This window comes from Lytechinus variegatus, chromosome 11 (assembly GCF_018143015.1).
Source record: "Lytechinus variegatus isolate NC3 chromosome 11, Lvar_3.0, whole genome shotgun sequence".
NCBI lineage: Eukaryota > Metazoa > Echinodermata > Echinoidea > Temnopleuroida > Toxopneustidae > Lytechinus > Lytechinus variegatus.
The window spans coordinates 14,743,460-14,764,547 of NC_054750.1; the positions used below are offsets into that span (position 1 = coordinate 14,743,460).

The 21,088-nt window shown below is 38.3% G+C and overlaps 1 protein-coding gene across 1 annotated transcript in view; it reads right to left on the reverse strand.

The window, feature by feature from the left end:
* The window catches only part of LOC121423465 (sushi, von Willebrand factor type A, EGF and pentraxin domain-containing protein 1-like), a 70,555-nt gene that overhangs the window by 12,079 nt on the left and 37,388 nt on the right, over positions 1-21,088 (reverse strand). Inside the window, exons 16-34 of the mRNA XM_041618811.1 lie at positions 16,914-17,108; positions 16,187-16,381; positions 15,499-15,693; positions 14,589-14,783; positions 13,897-14,091; positions 12,969-13,163; positions 12,282-12,476; positions 11,358-11,552; positions 10,666-10,860; positions 9,739-9,933; positions 9,054-9,248; positions 8,124-8,318; positions 7,185-7,379; positions 5,733-5,927; positions 5,105-5,299; positions 2,543-2,737; positions 1,724-1,918; positions 1,089-1,271; positions 289-471 (exon numbers count right to left, since the gene is read on the reverse strand). Of these exons, the coding sequence (XP_041474745.1) occupies positions 289-471; positions 1,089-1,271; positions 1,724-1,918; positions 2,543-2,737; positions 5,105-5,299; positions 5,733-5,927; positions 7,185-7,379; positions 8,124-8,318; positions 9,054-9,248; positions 9,739-9,933; positions 10,666-10,860; positions 11,358-11,552; positions 12,282-12,476; positions 12,969-13,163; positions 13,897-14,091; positions 14,589-14,783; positions 15,499-15,693; positions 16,187-16,381; positions 16,914-17,108 (3,681 nt within the window). The remainder of the gene's footprint in view (positions 1-288; positions 472-1,088; positions 1,272-1,723; positions 1,919-2,542; positions 2,738-5,104; positions 5,300-5,732; positions 5,928-7,184; positions 7,380-8,123; positions 8,319-9,053; positions 9,249-9,738; positions 9,934-10,665; positions 10,861-11,357; positions 11,553-12,281; positions 12,477-12,968; positions 13,164-13,896; positions 14,092-14,588; positions 14,784-15,498; positions 15,694-16,186; positions 16,382-16,913; positions 17,109-21,088) is intronic.

Here is a 21,088-nt window from a genome sequence, read left to right on the forward strand (position 1 = left end):
AAGGGCTGAATGTGAATGCCAATGTTTTAATATCTAATGCTGATAGCATGATATGAGTTCTACTCTATATAGCTACCGCCCACTACCCTCCATTCCGGGGATCCAATTGGGACATTAAGAAATTTGACAGGAACATTGCCAACACCAGGTCGAAACAATCGAGCACAAAAGATTACGAAATACATGCATCACTATAGTTTTGCATCATTCTCACTATGGTCGGGGAATACACCTCAATACACCACATCGAAGTTGAGATGGAGACGCCAATATTGACAATTTTCTCACCTAGACATTGTGGAATGTCATTCTGCAGTTGACCTGTATTGGTACAGATGATGTTAGCGGGTTGAGTGACGTTACCACTTTCACAATTAAATTGGCAAAGTGTCCCGACAGCTACACGGCCTCCGGAATGGCACTGGGAAGACGAAAGCGGAGTAGAATAGACTGGAATGTTGCACATAACCTCTGTCGTGGAACATAGCAAAATGTAGAAATTTGAACTATAAAAATTCGATTTGACATATTGATAGATTAATAGTACTAATAGATTTTAAACAAGAAAAACTTATCAGTGTAAATGCAATAGGGGGATGTTAACATTTGATTCATATAAATGAATAGTCCAATTAAATGTTATAAATATATGTTCATATGAACGTTATTGAATGTTAATTCTCCAAGTTTTTAAACTTCTACTACTACCAGTATTATTATTACTACTACTAAATACTAACTACTACTACTACTACTTCTACTACAACTACTACTATAGTAGTAATAGTAGCAGTAGCAATATTAGTAGAATTACTATTAGTAAGAGTAGCAGAAGAAGGAATAGTAGTGGTGGTGGTGGCGGTGATGGTTGTGGTGGTAGTAGTAGTAGTAGTAGTAGTAGGGGTAGTAGTAGTAGCAGTGGCGGACCGTGACCCGGAGGAGACAATAACATTGGAGGGCACTGTATTGTTTGTGAATAATGCTGTGCCCCTCCAATGCTTTGTCTCCTCCGGGTCACGGACCGCCACTGAGTAGTACTAGTAGTAGTAGGGGTAGTGGTAGTAGTAGAAAACAAACAACTGTAATACCTGCGCAAGTGAGGTCGTTGCCAGAAAATGTGCCATCTGCGCGACAGAACCGTTCTGCGTTTCCACTCTCAATGACACCGGAAGTACATGAAAATTCACAGGAAGTACTGTATATCACCGATGACCCAACATCGCATGTTGACGTTACAGAGTCAAAAGTCGATGGCACATCACACAAGACATCTACAATATGAATGAAAGTGGGGTTTTAGTATTATAATACCTTAGATAAGTTGTTAACATTGCCACATTAATATTTTTCTAGGACATCTACCACTCTATACTCATAATTTTATCTGAACTATATCTTACAAAGTATGGATGTTGCTTTCTCATGCAGTGGCATATATTAAATTTCATTACTACCCTATCATATCTAATTGCATCGATTATATCTTATTTATATTAGACAAAGGTGAGGCCAGACATTGAGACTTATTCTAATGGTTAGAACATAGGACCTATGGTTGTGCGATTGTGAATCCGCCACCTCCCCTCCGCTATTGTCTCAAAAGGCGCAATGGCAATTGCTGTCTTGTATAAGGTCAGCCACTATGACTAATTAGATTAACTTAGAAGTTCATAGGGAGTTACCCAAACAAAAAGAGATTTGGAATATCATTAATAAAACTTACTTGCACAACTTGGCAATTCGGCCGATAAAGCTCCACTTCCAGTGCAGGTCACCAAATTGGATCCTACCAGATTATACCCAGTATCACATGCAAAAGTACAAGTGGTGTTGTAGCCGATGGAGGATCTTGGTGAACAGTTGCCATCGACTGAACTAAGATGTGATGGAAAGTCATCGGGAATGATACACGTAACGTCTGAAATAAAGCATATTACTACACTCACTTTGGAGTTTTGTCGTATATATCAATAGCTATACAACTGCTAAAATTTATGTATTAATTCACAAATCATATATATCTTTTAAAAAGCATTATACATCATGATTTGTGAATTGAGGGCGTTGTTGGCTCCTTTGCGTAACGCGTCTGCCCGTCGAACCAAAGATCGTGGGTTCGAGTCCAACCCGGGCGGATGACTGAAACCAGTGAGTTGTGTGTAAACGTCTCTCCCATGTTTCATAGATCATGCAGGCTATGTTACAATGGAAAACCCTCTGTCCCTCGGATAGGACGTTAAATGGAGGCCCCGTGTATAGGAGAGTCACCACCTTTGCATGTTAAGAACCCAATGCAGAATTCGTATAAGAGTAGGGGGAAACCCCGGTGTAGTGGTCCACCTGCACTCCCCCCCAATCAGTTATATCGGGAGAAGAGACCTGCAGGTCATAGTGATTCAGTTCGCTTTTCGCCTCCCAGGCACAGGTGACACCAAACACATAATAATAATCATCAAATTCATGTTTGGCAAATGGGTAACAAAATGAAAGGTCATGACGATTAACCTGCAGACGACTTGATCTTTAAATATTATATAATCACCTGTACAGTTTGGAATGTTTCCAGACAGCTGCCCACCTTCTGTACATAATAATGTTTCAGCACCAGTTGTCCTGTATCCAGTATCACATTCATAGGTACAGGATGTATTATATTCTATCGTAGATCCTGATGAACATTGACTTTCTGTTGCACTAACATATGGCGGAAAGGCGTCAGGAATCGAACAGGTCACAACTATAAATTACAAATGTGTAAAGAAAATGCCGGGGCGTAACAGGGGTCAGTGGAAGGGGGAGGGGGCAAGAGCCAAACATTTTCCCGGTCATATCATGATGTGAAAAGCCCTGGCGTAGTGAGCAAAAAAAATCGAGGATGGTTAGATATGCTGTATTTGCTTAAAAAAAAATTGCGAGCGAGCAAACAAAAATTTTGAAATGGTATTTTTCACCCCAATCTTGCCTTTTCTTTCCTCTCCTTTTTTGCTTGGTCGTTATCTTTTATTTGTTTAATTCTTTTTTTTTTTGGGGGGGGGGCATAAAGCCCCCCTCCATCTGTTTGGCACTGGTGAACAGGATTTTTCGTGAGAGTTTGTGCGAAGCTCTATGAAGAGAAGTGTGATGGGTAAAAAAAATATTAAAAGAAAATAGGAGGCACTGCAGTGGTGCGCATGGCAAAAGTTCATATCCCTGATAAGACTAAACCCCACCCCTTCGACATGATAAATCCGTGGCGCATTTTTTTTACCGCCGGCGTCGCTTGCTGACTTTTTACTTTCAGGTCTCGTGCAATTTTTGAGACAAAAATGCGATCCCCGGTACGCGTTTCCGAAATCATGCAACGTGTTGTAAGTGCATGGAGACCCCAAATCGCTCAAAAACGTGAATTCGCTTTTTACAAATCCAACGCAAATAGTGGTTTAACCAACAATTCATAAATTATCATAATTCTTCCTTTTAATCTTTATAATCAATTGATTTCATCTTGTTTACGGTCATAATAAATTTCCCAACAATTTTCGTTGCAAAATAAAGAAGCAAAAAGAAAACAAGTGTGGAACGCCTCTTGCAGTCTCGCCTGAATAGGCCTACGCGATTTGATATAGCAGCAGTGCTGACTTTGCTTGTCATATGATAAAAAATGGTCTTTGACCATGATCATGTGACCTAAGACGTGTACAAACAATAATTAATACTTGATTAGCTTTATGTCTGTTTCATGAACTAGATCCATAAGCTTTCAAAGCCATGATTCTAATTCAACAAATACCCCTAACACGGCCAAAGATTATTGACCTTACATGACCTTTGACGTTGGTCATGTGACCTGAAACGCGCACAGGATATTCAGGAATACATAGTTGCTCTTATGTCCAAGTTTCATGAACTAGATCCATGAACTTTTAAAGTTGTGATGACAATTCCACAAATACCCCAACATTACCAAAGTTCCTGGACCCTAAATGACCTTTGACCTTGGCCATGTGACCTGAAACTTGCACAGGATTTCAGGGATAAATTGCACAGTGATAATTTCACAAATGCCCCCAATATGGCCAGAGTTCATTGACCCAAATGAACTGCCATGTGGTGAGGTCTAGCGGTGGAGCCACCGAAATCTTACGAGATTCTGCCATTTTAAACCTGGAAGATGGCCAATTTCAATCAAACCACGGATTTGTCGTACAAAACACATTACTTCAACGTAATGGCATGATTTAAACCAAACATTTTGAGGGGATACAGCATAGAACATTTCCTAAAACGTCCCGAGCGAAGCGAGAAAATTTGTTTGCCTTATGAAAACGAAATTCTAATTGAAAGGGCATATCTATACCTTGGCTATATGGACACCGGCAATGCTTGGGCTGTACCCCCGGAACCTCTCAAAGTTCATTATATTTTTTGTCCTGATTGCGACCGTTATTGCATGAAATTTAGCAAGCTACTATGAGACTTCATACATATACGCAACCCGATTCTTTCTTCGTGTTCTTCCCGTTCTTCGTTTTGTCCTCGGCAGCCCGATCGTGTTCTTCACCCCCCCCTTTCAATTAAGATTTTATGTAAGCTCATTCCATTCGAACTAATTTCCCATATCTTTTGGCCTCTCTTCTTTCCCTTTCCAGCCATAAATTCCCATTCCATTTTGCCTTTTTTTAATTGCTCACTTCTTCTTAGTATTGCAGGACGATTGAATTTGTTCTTTCTTTCCCTTTTCTTCTTTCCTCTTTTCCTTCCCTTTTTCTTTCTCCCTTTTCCCATTTTCCCCGATGAGCTTCGCCCGGGAGGGGGGGGGGGCAGACGGACATCGGCCCCGCCTGTTACGCCAATAATCAATTGAGGAAGCTTTGATATTTACGCAGAGTAGAAAAGATATCATGATGGTTAGATCTTGGCGCACTCATTTCTCTGTAGATTACAAACTAAGTTATCTGGTACGACATCAGGATCCACATCCAAGTGTTAAATTCACATCTACCAAATTGATTTATGCCGAAGTGGATGCCAAACAGAAAAAAAATATAAAATTTAAGGTACCTGAGCATTTATCGCGTGTTATTATCTATGATATAATAATAATATTTATGAATACATAAAATACCTGTGCAGTTAGGAAGGTCCATTGTCAGCTCTCCACTTTCTGAACATGATAATGAGGAAGGACCCGTTGTCATGTATCCCTTTTCACACTCATAGGTGCATGATGTATTATATTCTACAATAGCCCCAGAAGAACATTGGGTGTCCACTGCACTCAGACGTGACGGGAAGACATCGGGGATGGAACAATTCACAACTAGACGAAAAGGGATTTAATACGGTCAGAATTTAGTTATCGAGATATTAATTGTCCCGCGTGTGGCAATAAAACAACAATAAAAAAGACGTTTTGAAATTGCCACCTTTTCTTTTTCGCTTTTAAGAATAACATGTCCATTTTCAAAATCATTCTGGGCAGTCGTCTTCTACATATTCTAAGATCATATGTTGACAAAATACGCTATTTTGTTACATCAAGAAAAAAGGAGCAAAAAAAAGTGATGCATTTCCGTTGGTCATAGAATGGGTTAATCGTCAGCTTATGTCGCTTAGGAACAATGGAATGAATGAAAATGCCTTAATCGATGTTGCTTTATTCACATTCATTATACTATTGAAGACCAGCTATCACACATCAACTTCGCGCATTCTTTTTGGTCGTTTGGCTGTAACTCTGACTAAGGAAATACCTGAGCAGGTAGGAAGATCGATCGACAGTGTTCCACTTTCTAGACAAGTTAACGTTGTAAGATCTGTAGTTTGGTATCCAGTATCACATATATAAGCACACGATGTACTATATTCTATGATAGATCCAGATGTACAGTCATCCCCTATTGCAATGACATTTGGCGGGAAGTCATCGGGTATAGAACAGGTCACAGCTATCAATCATAAAGGGGAAGAAGGAAACAAATATATTGTATATGAATTAGACATTCAATTCATTAGTAAACGAAATAAATGGACAGTATGTCACTCGCCTTGCTCAAAGTGACGCTCACAGCATGCATACACTGGGGAGAAGTCAACTGAAATTAGGGCATCTTCGGGGATGGAACAGTTAACAACTAGTTGAAACAATCTCATGTCAGTGACATGTCAGAATTTGGTTAGATATGATTTGCCCGAGCCCGGGCGTGCCGGATATAGCAATCAAACTACATGACAAAAATCATCTAATATTAACAAATCTAAAGTGTAAATGAACAATTTTCATGGGTAACTACAAACAGTCCTTATGGTCTGTTTTCCATCAGGCCTGAACGTATATTAAACATTTTCGCACTCGCAGTAATTTTTTAGTTACAAACACATCTTGTTCACGATCACAATCATTGCTCAGAATGTTCAATTTTCAGGACAAAAATACATGCAATTTCCTTTTTAAAAAATAGCTCGCGCTCGTACTATTCAATTAGGCCTGACATTATTCATTTGTTTTGTAAGAATAAAACTAAGAAATGACTGGTAGGAATTATACCCCTTAAAAAGAAACAAATAAAAATCAACTTTGAGCGGCCGATCAGGGAAAATATGGGAATTTTTTTTTCTCCCCCCCCCCCTATTGGCGAAAGTTCGATCCACTCCTGAGTTAAAAACTAGTCGAAATACATTCACATGTCAATCACATGTCAGAACTTGGTTATAAATACATCATAATTTGCCCGAGCCCGGACATGCCGGATGTATAATAAAATGACATGAGGGAAAACATATAATATTAACAAATTTAAAGAGTAAACAATTTTCATGTCTGAAAAAGCAACATGTCTGGATGCATTCAAAATCTAGTTTGACATTAATATTCTTGGACCTTGAGTCATTGAAGACATTGGACGCCATTTTACTACTTTTAAAGAAAGTATTGCAAAATCGAAGGTGGTGGTGCATTTCCACTTTCTATAAAATGATTAAATCAAGAACAATCTAATTGTTTATCATGCTTCAACAGCATTCCACCCTCGCCCCTACATTATGTTACATTTCATTTTTGACCAACTGTAATTTAGTGTTCTTGAATGATTTTAAGATCATATGAATCGTTCTGAGACCCGTCAAAGTACTGAATGCCACCCATCACACATCAACTTTGTGCTTTCTTTCCGATCATTAGGTTGTAACATTCATTAAAGAAATACCTCTGCAGGTAGGAAGATCGATCGATAGTGTTCCACTTCCTAGACAAGTTAACTGTGTAAGATCTGTAGTTCGGTATCCAGTATCACATTTATAAGCACACGATATACCAATATCTAGGATAGATCCAGATGTACAGTCATCCCCTATTGCAATGACGTGTGGCGGCAAGTCATCAGGTATAGAACAGGTCACAACTATAAATAATAAAGGGGAAAAAGGAAACAGAAATATTCTGAATGAAGACGTTCAATTCAATTATATTGACATGTTAATTCTCATGGTGAACCGTATAGTATTATTCCAACATGATAATGAGGAAGGACCCGTTGTCATGTATCCCTTTTCACACTCATAGGTGCATGATGTATTATATTCTACAATAGCCCCAGAAGAACATTGGGTGTCCACTGCACTCAGACGTGACGGGAAGACATCGGGGATGGAACAATTCACAACTAGACGAAAAGGGATTTAATACGGTCAGAATTTAGTTATCGAGATATTAATTGTCCCGCGTGTGGCAATAAAACAACAATAAAAAAGACGTTTTGAAATTGCAACCTTATCTTTTTGGCTTTTAAGAATAATATGTCAACATTCAAAATCTGTCTTGGTAATCGTCTTCTACATGTTCTAAGATAATGTATCGACAATATACGCTATTTTGTTACTTTCAAGAAAAAAGGAGCAAAATAGAAAATGATGCACTTCTACTTGTTATAGAATGGGTAAACATGGTAAATCGTCAGCTTATTTCGCCTAAGAACTGAATGAATGACAATGCTTCAATCGATGTAGCTTTATTCACACTACAGTTTTATTGAAAGGATTTGAAGATCGTGCGAATATTTCTAAGACCCGTCAAAGTACTGAAAGCCAACCATCACACATCAAATTTGCGTTTTCTTATTGGGTTGTATCTTTGACTAAAGAAATACCTGTGCAGGTAGGAAGATCGATCGATAGTGTTCCACTTTCTAGACAACTTAAATTTGTAAGATCTGTAGTTTGGTATCCAGTATCACATTCATAAGCACACGATGTACCATATTCTATGATAGAACCAGATATACAGTCATCCACTATTGCAATGACATGTGGCGGCAAATCATCAGGTATAGAGCAGGTCACAACTATCAATCATAAACCGGAAGAAGGAAACAGAAATATTATGAATGAAGATGTTCAATTTAATTATATTGACATCTTACTTTTCTCGGTGAACCAAAGTAAATAATCACAACATGCGTACATGAGGATAAAGGTAAAAATAGATATTATCAAATGTGTGGCCTCGCATGGCTTTTCCTTGAATAATCAGCCTGACGGAAATATTTTCCTAAGGTAAGAATTTTTATTGAATTGTTACTTTTCTGGTTGAATGAACGTGACAATCATGATAAATGGACAACAAGGTGGAAATTGAATTTTAAATATAAGGATATCTTGCTTTTGCTTTCCAATCTTTCTCGTCCTCATAGCATGATGAGTGTCAATGTTCTACTAGCCATCTTACTGCACCCAAGATATTCTTACACGTCTCCTGATTATCAAGTCTAGCATGCTTAACTTTCGTATATTCGCAATTTCTGGCTTTTCAAGCACATGGTGAAACCATTTGGCTAGATTGTGAAAAGCACAAAAGATCAAGAAACTGGTTTATACCTTCAAAAGTCTTTATATAGCTAGACCTAAACAACGTCTTGAATCTAGTCGAATGGTCTGAACTTGTTTTTTTTATAGTGTGTGTGTGTCTTTGTGTGTGTCTACATAGTTTGAGGGTTCCTTATCGGTGATTGATACCACGATTAATCTTTTTTTAAATTACTTTGAAAGTTCGAATAAAAAACCAACCGTTGACTAATCACCTGTGCAGTTAGGAAGGTCCATTGTCAGCTCCCCATTTTCTGCACATGATAATGAGGAATGGCCCGTTGTCATGTATCCCTTATCACACTCATAGGTGCATGATGTATTATATTCTACAGTAGCCCCAGAAGAACATTGGGTGTCCACTGCACTCAGACGTGACGGGAAGACATCGGGGATGGAACAATTCACAACTAGACGAAAAGGAATTACAGGTCAGAATTTAGTTATCGAGATATCATTATTGTCCCGCGTGTGACAATAAAACAACAATGAAAAAGACGTTTAAAAATTACCTCCTTATCTTTTTCGTTGTTAGGTATAACATGTCAACTTTCAGAATCTGTTATGGTATATGTCTTCTACATCTTCTAAGATCATGTATCGACAAAATACGCTATTTTGTTACATCAAGACAAAAGGAGCAATAAAGAAAGTGATGCATTTCCATTGGCTATAGAATTGGTAAACATGGTAAATTGTCAGCTCATGTCGCCTAGGAAGAATTGAATGAATGATAATGCATCAATTGATGTTGCTCTATTCACATTCACTATACTTTCTTGAATGATTTGAAGATCATACGAATATATCTGAGACTCGTCAAAGCACTGAAAACTAGCCATCGAGCGTCAATTTTGCGCTTTCTTTTTCGGTCGTTTGGCTGTAACTCTAAGGAAATACCTGTGCAGGCAGGAAGATCGATCGACAGTGTTCCATTTTCTAGACAAGTTGAATTTGTAATATCTGTAGTTTGGTATCCAGTCTCACATTCATAAGCACACGATGTACCATATTCTATGATAGAACCAGATGTACAGTCATCCCCTATTGTAATGGCATGTGGTGGCAAGTCATCAGGTACAGAGCAGGTCACAACTATCAATCATAAACCGGAAGAAGGAAACAGAAATATTATGAATGAAGATGTTCATTTTAATTATGACATGTTACTTTTCTTGGTGAACAAAAGTGTTAATCACGACATGCGTACATGAGGATGAAGGTAAAACTAAATATCACCAATTGTGGCCTCGCATGGCTATTCTAATCTTTCTTTTCCTTGAATTATCCGCCTGACAGCAATATTTTATTAGGTTAAGGAATTTTATTGGCTTGTTACTTTTCTAGTTGAATGAATGTGGCAATCATTATCAATGGAAAACGAGGAGAAAAGAAAATTTGCAATAAGGATATCTTGCTTTTGGTTTCCAATCTTTCTCGTCCTTATTACAACGAGTGTCAAAGTTCTCCACCAGGATATTCTTGCACGTCTCGTGATTAACAGGTCTAACATGCTTTACTTCCTTATATTCGCGATTTCTGGCTTTTCTAGCACACGGTTAAACCATTTGGCTACATGGTGAGAAGCACACAAGATCAAGAAACTGGTCTATACCTTCCAAATTCTTTATAGAGCTAGACCTAAACAACTTCTTGAATCTAGTCCAATGGTCTGAGCTTTTTTTTATTTAGTGTGTGTGTATCTACATAGTTTAAGGGTTCCTTATCAGTAATACCACGATCAATCTTCTTTCAAATTACTTTGAAAGTTATCTTCTTTCAAATAACTTTGAAAGTTCGAATAAAAACCAACCGTTGACTAATCACCTGTGCAGTTAGGAAGATCCATTGTCAGCTCCCCACTTTCTGAACATGATAATGAGGAGGGACCCGTTGTCATGTATCCCTTATCACACTCATAGGTGCATGATGTATTATATTCTACAGTAGCTCCAGAAGAACACTCCTTGTTCACTGCACTTAGATTTGACGGGAAGACATCGGGGATGGAACAATTCACAACTAGGCGAAAAGAAAGTACAGGTCAGAATTTAGTTATCGAGATATCATTATTGTCCCGCGTGTGACAATAAAACAACAATGAAAAAAAAACGTTTAAAAATTACCTCCTTATCTTTTTCGTTTTTAAGAATAATTAGTCCATGTTCAAAATCATTCTTGGTATAAGTTGTCTTCTACATGTTTTAAGATCATATATGTCGACAAAATACGCTATTTTGTTACATCAAGAAAAAAGGAGCAATAAAGAAATTGGTGCACTTCCGTTGGTTATAGAATGGGTAAACATGGTAAATTGTCAGCTTATGGCGCCTAGGAACAATTGAATGAATGACATTGCATCAATTGATGTTGTTTTATTCACATTCACTATACTTTCTTGAATGATTTGAAGATCGTACGAATATTTCTGAGACTTGTCAAAGCACTGAAGGCCAGCCATCGCGCGTCAATTTCGCGCTTTCTTTTTCGGTCGTTTGGCTGTAACTCTAAGAAAATACCTGTGCAGGCAGGAAGATCGATCGACAGCGTTCCATTTTCTAGACAAGTTGACTTTGTAAGATCTGTAGTTTGGTATCCAGTATCACATTCATAAGCACACGATGTACCATATTCTATGATAGATCCAGATGTACAGTCATCAACTATTGCAATGACATGTGGCGGCAAGTCATCAGGTATAGAGCAGGTTACAACTTTCAATCATAAACCAAAAGAAGGAAACAGAAATATTATGAAGATGTTCATTTTAATTATATTGACATATTACTTTTCTTGGTGAACCAAAGTGTTAATCACGACATGCGTACATGAGGATGAAGGTAAAAATAAATATTATCAAATGTGGCCTCGCATGGCTATTCCAATCTTTCTTTTCCTTAAATAATCAGCCTGACGGCAATATTTTCCTAGGTAAAGAAATTATCTTGGCGTGTTACTTTTCTTGCTGAATGAACTTGACAATCATGATAAATGGACAACGAAGTGAAAAGTGAATTTGAAATATGGATATCTTGCTTTTGCTTTCCAATTTTTCTCGTCCTTATTACGATGAGCATGATGAGTGTCAATGTTCTGCTAGCCAGCTTTCTGCACTAGGATATTCTTACACGTCTCGTGATTATCAGGTCTAGCACGTAAATTCGTGATTTTTGGCATTTCTTGCACACACTTAGACAATTGGGCTTAAGGGTGAAGAAGCGCTAAAGATCAAGGAACTGGTCTGTACCTTAAAATCAGTTTAGAGCTAGACCTAAACAACTTCTTAAATCTAGTCGAATGGTCTGAGCTTTTATTTTTTTCATTTAGCGCGTGTGCGTATCTACATAGTTTGAGGGTTCCTTATCGGTAATTGATACCACGATTAACATTTTTTTCAAATTACTTTGAAATTTCGAATAAAAAACCAACCGTTGACTAATCACCTGTGCAGTTAGGAAGGTCCATTGTCAGCTCCCCACTTTCTGCACATGATATTGTGGAAGGACCCGTTGTCATATATCCCTTATCACACTCATAGGTGCATGATGTATTATATTCTACAATAGCCCCAGAAGAACATTGGGTGTCCACTGCACTCAGACGTGACGGGAAGACATCGGGGATGGAACAATTCACAACTAGACGAAAAGGAATTACAGGTCAGAATTTAGTTATCGAGATATCATTATTGTCCCGCATGTGACAATAAAACAACAATGAAAAAGACGTTTGAAAATTTCCACCTTATCTTTTTCGTTTTTAAGAATAATAAGTCAATTTTTCAAAATATTTCTGGGTAGTCGTCTTCTACATGTTCTAAGATCATATATGTCGACAAAATACGCTATTTCGTTACATCAAGAAAAAAGGAGCAATAAAGAAAGTGATGCACTTCCGTTGGTTATAGAATGGGTAAACACGGTAAATTGTCGGCTTATGTCGCCTAGGAACAATTGAATGAATGACGATGCATCAATTGATGTTGCTTTATTCACATTCACTATACTTTCTTGAATGATTTGAAGATCGTAGGAATATTTCTGAGACTCGTCAAAGCACTGAAGGCCAGCCATCGCGCGTCAATTTCGCGCTTTCTTTCCGGTCGTTTGGCTGTAACTCTAAGAAAATACCTGTGCAGGCAGGAAGATCGATCGACAGCGTTCCATTTTCTAGACAAGTTGACTTTGTAAGATCTGTAGTTTGGTATCCAGTATCACATTCATAAGCACACGATGTACCATATTCTATGATAGATCCAGATGTACAGTCATCAGCTATTGCAATGACATGTGGCGGCAAGTCATCAGGTATAGGGCAGGTCACAACTATCAATCATAAACCGGAAGAAGGAAACAGAAATATTATGAATGAAGATGTTCATTTTAATTATGACATGTTACTTTTCTTGGTGAACAAAAGTGTTAATCACGACATGCGTACATGAGGATGAAGGTAAAACTAAATATCACCAATTGTGGCCTCGCATGGCTATTCTAATCTTTCTTTTCCTTGAATTATCCGCCTGACAGCAATATTTTATTAGGTTAAGGAATTTTATTGGCTTGTTACTTTTCTAGTTGAATGAATGTGGCAATCATTATCAATGGAAAACGAGGAGAAAAGAAAATTTGCAATAAGGATATCTTGCTTTTGGTTTCCAATCTTTCTCGTCCTTATTACAACGAGTGTCAAAGTTCTCCACCAGGATATTCTTGCACGTCTCGTGATTAACAGGTCTAACATGCTTTACTTCCTTATATTCGCGATTTCTGGCTTTTCTAGCACACGGTTAAACCATTTGGCTACATGGTGAGAAGCACACAAGATCAAGAAACTGGTCTATACCTTCCAAATTCTTTATAGAGCTAGACCTAAACAACTTCTTGAATCTAGTCGAATGGTCTGAGCTTTTTTTTTATTTAGTGTGTGTGTATCTACATAGTTTAAGGGTTCCTTATCAGTAATACCACGATCAATCTTCTTTCAAATTACTTTGAAAGTTATCTTCTTTCAAATAACTTTGAAAGTTCGAATAAAAACCAACCGTTGACTAATCACCTGTGCAGTTAGGAAGATCCATTGTCAGCTCCCCACTTTCTGAACATGATAATGAGGAGGGACCCGTTGTCATGTATCCCTTATCACACTCATAGGTGCATGATGTATTATATTCTACAGTAGCTCCAGAAGAACACTCCTTGTTCACTGCACTTAGATTTGACGGGAAGACATCGGGGATGGAACAATTCACAACTAGGCGAAAAGAAAGTACAGGTCAGAATTTAGTTATCGAGATATCATTATTGTCCCGCGTGTGACAATAAAACAACAATGAAAAAAAAACGTTTAAAAATTACCTCCTTATCTTTTTCGTTTTTAAGAATAATTAGTCCATGTTCAAAATCATTCTTGGTATAAGTTGTCTTCTACATGTTTTAAGATCATATATGTCGACAAAATACGCTATTTTGTTACATCAAGAAAAAAGGAGCAATAAAGAAATTGGTGCACTTCCGTTGGTTATAGAATGGGTAAACATGGTAAATTGTCAGCTTATGGCGCCTAGGAACAATTGAATGAATGACATTGCATCAATTGATGTTGTTTTATTCACATTCACTATACTTTCTTGAATGATTTGAAGATCGTACGAATATTTCTGAGACTTGTCAAAGCACTGAAGGCCAGCCATCGCGCGTCAATTTCGCGCTTTCTTTTTCGGTCGTTTGGCTGTAACTCTAAGAAAATACCTGTGCAGGCAGGAAGATCGATCGACAGCGTTCCATTTTCTAGACAAGTTGACTTTGTAAGATCTGTAGTTTGGTATCCAGTATCACATTCATAAGCACACGATGTACCATATTCTATGATAGATCCAGATGTACAGTCATCAACTATTGCAATGACATATGGCGGCAAGTCATCAGGTATAGAGCAGGTTACAACTTTCAATCATAAACCAAAAGAAGGAAACAGAAATATTTTGAAGATGTTCATTTTAATTATATTGACATATTACTTTTCTTGGTGAACCAAAGTGTTAATCACGACATGCGTACATGAGGATGAAGGTAAAAATAAATAATATCAGATGTGGCCTCGCATGGCTATTCCAATCTTTCTTTTCCTTAAATAATCAGCCTGACGGCAATATTTTCCTAGGTAAAGAAATTATCTTGGCGTGTTACTTTTCTTGCTGAATGAACTTGACAATCATGATAAATGGACAACGAAGTGAAAAGTGAATTTGAAATATGGATATCTTGCTTTTGCTTTCCAATTTTTCTCGTCCTTATTACGATGAGCATGATGAGTGTCAATGTTCTGCACTAGGATATTCTTACACGTCTCGTGATTATCAGGTCTAGCACGTAAATTCGTGATTTTTGGCATTTCTTGCACACACTTAGACAATTGGGCTTAAGGGCGAAGAAGCGCTAAAGATCAAGGAACTGGTCTGTACCTTAAAATCAGTTTAGAGCTAGACCTAAACAACTTCTTAAATCTAGTCGAATGGTCTGAGCTTTTATTTTTTTTCATTTAGCGCGTGTGCGTATCTACATAGTTTGAGGGTTCCTTATCGGTAATTGATACCACGATTAACATTTTTTTCAAATTACTTTGAAATTTCGAATAAAAAACCAACCGTTGACTAATCACCTGTGCAGTTAGGAAGGTCCATTGTCAGCTCCCCACTTTCTGCACATGATATTGTGGAAGGACCCGTTGTCATATATCCCTTATCACACTCATAGGTGCATGATGTATTATATTCTACAATAGCCCCAGAAGAACATTGGGTGTCCACTGCACTCAGACGTGACGGGAAGACATCGGGGATGGAACAATTCACAACTAGACGAAAAGGAATTACAGGTCAGAATTTAGTTATCGAGATATCATTATTGTCCCGCATGTGACAATAAAACAACAATGAAAAAGACGTTTGAAAATTTCCACCTTATCTTTTTCGTTTTTAAGAATAATAAGTCAATTTTTCAAAATATTTCTGGGTAGTCGTCTTCTACATGTTCTAAGATCATATATGTCGACAAAATACGCTATTTTGTTACATCAAGAAAAAAGGAGCAATAAAAAAAGTGATGCACTTCCGTTGGTTATAGAATGGGTAAATACGGTAAATTGTCGGCTTATGTCGCCTAGGAACAATTGAATGAATGACGATGCATCAATTGATGTTGCTTTATTCACATTCACTATACTTTCTTGAATGATTTGAAGATCGTTGGAATATTTCTGAGACTCGTCAAAGCACTGAAGGCCAGCCATCGCGAGGTCAATTTCGCGCTTTCTTTCCGGTCGTTTGGCTGTAACTCTAAGAAAATACCTGTGCAGGCAGGATGATCGATCGACAGCGTTCCATTTTCTAGACAAGTTGAATTTGTAAGATCTGTAGTTTGGTATCCAGTATCACATTCATAAGCACACGATGTACCATATTCTATGATAGATCCAGATGTACAGTCATCAACTATTGCAATGACATGTGGCGGCAAGTCATCAGGTATAGGGCAGGTCACAACTATCAGTCATTAACCAGAAGGAAACAGAAATATTATGAATGACGATGTTCAATTTAATTATATTGACATTTTATTTTTCTTGCTGAACCAAAGTAAATAATCACTACATGCTTTTGCTTTTCGATCTTTCTCGTCCTCATTACAATGAGCATGATGAGTGTCAATGTTCTGCTAGCCATCTTTCTGCACCAGGATATTCTTACACGTCTCCTGATTATCAGGTCTAGCACGCTTAACTTTCGTATATTCGCGATTTCTGGCTTTTCTAACACACGGTGAAACTATTTAGCTACATGGTGAGAAGCACAAAAGATCAAGAAACTGGTTTATACCTTCCCAAGTCTTTATAGAGCTAGACCTAAACAACTTCTTGAATCTATTCGAATGGTCTGAGCTTTTTTTAGTGTGTGTGTGTGTTTGTTTGTGTCTACATAGTTTGAGGGTTCCTTATCGGTAATTGATACCACGATTAATCTTTTTTTTTCAAATTACTCTGAAAGTTTGAATAAAAACCAACCGTTGACTAATCACCTGTGCAGTTAGGAAGATCCATTGTCAGCTCCCCACTTTCTGCACATGATAATGAGGAGGGACCCGTTGTCATGTATCCCTTATCACACTCATAGGTGCATGATGTATTATATTCTACAGTAGCTCCAGAAGAACACTCCTTGTTCACTGCACTTAGATTTGACGGGAAGACATCGGGGATGGAACAATTCACAACTAGACGAAAAGAAAGTACAGGTCAGAATTTAGTTATCGAGATATCATTATTGTCCCGCGTGTGACAATAAAACAACAATGAAAAAAAAACGTTTAAAAATTACCTCCTTATCTTTTTCGTTTTTAAGAATAATTAGTCCATGTTCAAAATCATTCTTGGTATAAGTTGTCTTCTACATGTTTTAAGATCATATATGTCGACAAAATACGCTATTTTATTTCGTAATTCTCCTGGAGAAATTACAGGAGATCCCGCCCGCGCATGCGCAGTCATTACGTTCGCAGCATTGATTTGGCAGTCATATTCCGCCATTTGGGGTAAGATAAAAATTGCTTTTTCTTCCCCTTCTTCGAGTTGGTTGCTGGAAATTATGCGCTAGAGCTCTTTTCTATTACAACCTCCTTCTGATATCGACATTGGGTTCGAGTTGGAGTACTTCATGACGAAAATACGATTATGAATCGTGATTTCTTGAATGTGGGTACCAGCCCGCCGGCGACTCAGTCGCAGCGGAGTGCGGTTTCTCCACCGGGCCAGACGCCGGCGAAGCCGGGCGCAGGGACCCGTTCCACGAGCCAGCAACCAGCGTCGCATCAACAGTCTTCGTATTCGACTTCGTCGAATACAGTTATAGATAACTTCATGATAAAGGAGATATGATTGAATCTCCGTCGGGCTTTTCGGGCATAGGTACCGATATGGCACTATTGAAAGCCAAGCCCAATAAAATTGTCAAAAACATAAAGATAAAGGAGATATTAAATCTCCGTCGGGCTCTTCGGGCATAGGAACCGATATGACACCAACAAAGCCAAGCCCAAAAAGAATAAACCTTCCCCCTCAACTTCAAACTCTGAGTTTGAGGAGAGACTAAATTAGAATCGCTTTTGACTGAAGCACTGGAGAACCAGGCTTTTCAGAACCAGTCAGGGAGCCAGTTACTCCCCAGGCATAGGTCAGCCATTATCAAGATAGTATTCTGAGGCTGTCTTTTTACGATGATAATAATGGTTATGATGATCAGAATTCTTAAATACAGTTCCACGCAGGTCAGGTCCATGTGACCAATGTCAATGATGACAATTCACAAGCTCCAGATTTCGAGAGTGGGGAAGGTGAATGTGATGTGGGCCAATTAAGGCCCAGGCATACCGGCATTAGCCGCTAAGTTTGCCCAGCCCCAAGAGAAGGGGCACGGCAATTGATAACCTTGGTCGATATGCCAAGAGTTAATGCTCCCATTTGGGACAAACTAAAACAAGTAGGCCTAACTAGACAAAGAAACCTGCAACTACAAAAAAGGCACTAACCAGAGGTTTGACAGCATTCATGCAATCTTTAGACCCAGAGAATATTTCTGAAGCTCAACAAGATTGCCTCGCTTTGCTCAGCAATACCAATTTTGAGCTAAATTGCACAAGGAAACGTCTTATCAGACCTGATATGAATATGAAATTTACACCATTGTGCAAATCTTCCCAAGTGGGCAAGTTCTTATTTGGAGATGATCTTGCTAAGCAAGTGAAAGACCTGAGTGGGCAGCTGCAGGGATGATGAGAGGCCAATTGAAGGACAAGCAATTCAAGTCTCACACATATCACCCATATGCTAGGAATAAAACCAGTACTCGTGAATCTGGATGGGCTCAATCAGCCCAACATGATTTGTGGTCAGGCAACCAGAGGGTCCTTTTTTAGGGCATCCCCAGTGGAAACGACACAAGAACAAGGGTCATGACCAGTGGCAGAACCCAGGCTCGCAGAGCAGAATGCCTCTCAACAGCCCCTTTCCCCCCAAAGCAGGGTGCATCTTGGAAGAAAACAAAGTAACTACTTCTACTGAAGAGACGAGTTAACTCAATGATTATTCAAAGTTTCCTATTGGTGGCCGAATGAGGCATTTTGTAAACAATTGGAAAATATTACTTCTGATCACGTCATCTTATCAGCTGTTGAAGGGTAAATTAGAGTTTGAAAATTTATCTATTAAACCATACCGTTCACTACCCCACACTGTTTTCATATCAGAACAGTTGAAGTAATTCAAATCAAGAAATTATACACTTACTTGAGGAAAAGGTGATTGAACAATGCTCCCATGAGAATGGAGAGTTCGTGTCCAACATTTTTATTCGGCCCAAGAAAAATACTGGGCCAATTAAGAGTTATTCTGGATCTTTCTGACCTGAAAAAGTATGGCTGTCAGCATTTTAAGATGGATAGCATACATACAGCAACACAATGTCAGAAAAATTGTTTTCTTGCCTCAGTGGACCTCCGGGATGCTTACTTTTCGGTCCCAGTTCACCCTTCAGATAGAAAGTACTTAAGATTTATTTGGCAAGACACGCTTTTTCAATTTACATGTTTACCAAATGGTTTGAGTACTGCACCACGGCTCTTTACCAAAATTTTGAAACCAGTGTTTGCCACACTGCACCAAGCAAACCACATCTTAGTGGGTTATCATGACAACACCATTACAGAAGGCAATTGATGCCACGGTTGGCCTTTTATCAGAGCTTAGGTTTATTATTCACCCTGATAAGTTGGTACTCAAACCATTACAGGAAATTACTTTCCTTGGATTGGCCCTTAATTCAGTGAATATGTCCATTACACTCCCTTCTGACAAGGTAAATGAAGTTAAAAAGTGTTGCCTATAGGCCTCCTCCAAACTAACTTGCCTAGTATTAGAGCAGTCTCCAGAACAATTGGGAAAATTGTACCATCATTCCCTGCTGTCCAATATGGCCCTCTTTTCTATCGGGCTTTGGAATTTGACAAAATTGTAGCACTGAAAATTAACAAAGGTCATTTTGATAGACCCATTCAACTCTCGCAGGCAGCTCGGTACGATCTTGAATGGTGGATAGCAAACCTGCACATTGTATACTCGTCTTTGAGAGTAAAGAACCGGACCTGGAGGTGTACTCCGATGCAAGCTGTTCGGAATGGGAAACTACATGTATAGAGCTAAATTCTAGTAAATTAAAGGTGGGCGATGGAATGCCGAGGAGCTTGTCAAAGCTCAGAATAGTGAGATTGATTATCTTGAATTACTGGCAGCCTTTTTCGGACTAAAGTCCTTTTGTACATCTATGAAAAATACCATATCCTACTACGCATAGATCATGTAGTTGTAATGAAATTGCAAATGCAATCTGTAAATGGTGTTTAGAGAGAAATATTTGGCTGTCTATTTCTTATATTCCAGGCAAGCTAAATGTAGTAGCTGACAAGCTGTCTCGTAAATTCAATGATAGGACAGAGTGGACACTGGATAAACAAGCTTTTAACCAATATGCTCCTTACTTTGGCTCACCAGATATTGACTTATCTGCATCTCGAATAAATAATCAATTGCCTAGGTATGTCTCTTGGCAACCCGATCCTAGTGCATTCTTGGTTGATACATTTTTTTTTTCTAAACTGGGCCAAGTTGAATTTTTATGTCTTCCCACGTATTTTGTCTCATGCCAAGTTGCTTGCAGAAATTTCTGAATGACAAGGATATACGGGCTTACTAGTTGTCCCATATTGGCCCTCACAATTTCGGTTTTCCTTGCTCCAAATTATAGGGAAACCTGTAGAATTCAAGAGGAGGAAAGGGTTACTAACTTTACCCTTCTCAAATTTCACCCCTTTTGAGATCACATTGATCTATTATGTTGCAGGATCTCCGGAAACATTTCAAGAGACTGAATAAAAAGACCACAGAGATCATAAGGTCTTCACGGAGAGACTCTACTAAAAATCAATAATAATAATAATGCTCAATTCTTGTAAAGCGCATATAGCATAGCATGTCCCTATGCGCTGTATCTACATAAGAAAATGGAAAAACTTTATTTAGACAAAGGTTGGAGTTATGTTCAATCATCAAGACATTAATTGGAGTTCTTTACAAGTTTATATGAACACCGAGTTGGTTATAGTACCTTGAACACTACAGAAGCACCTTGTCTAAATTTTTAGTT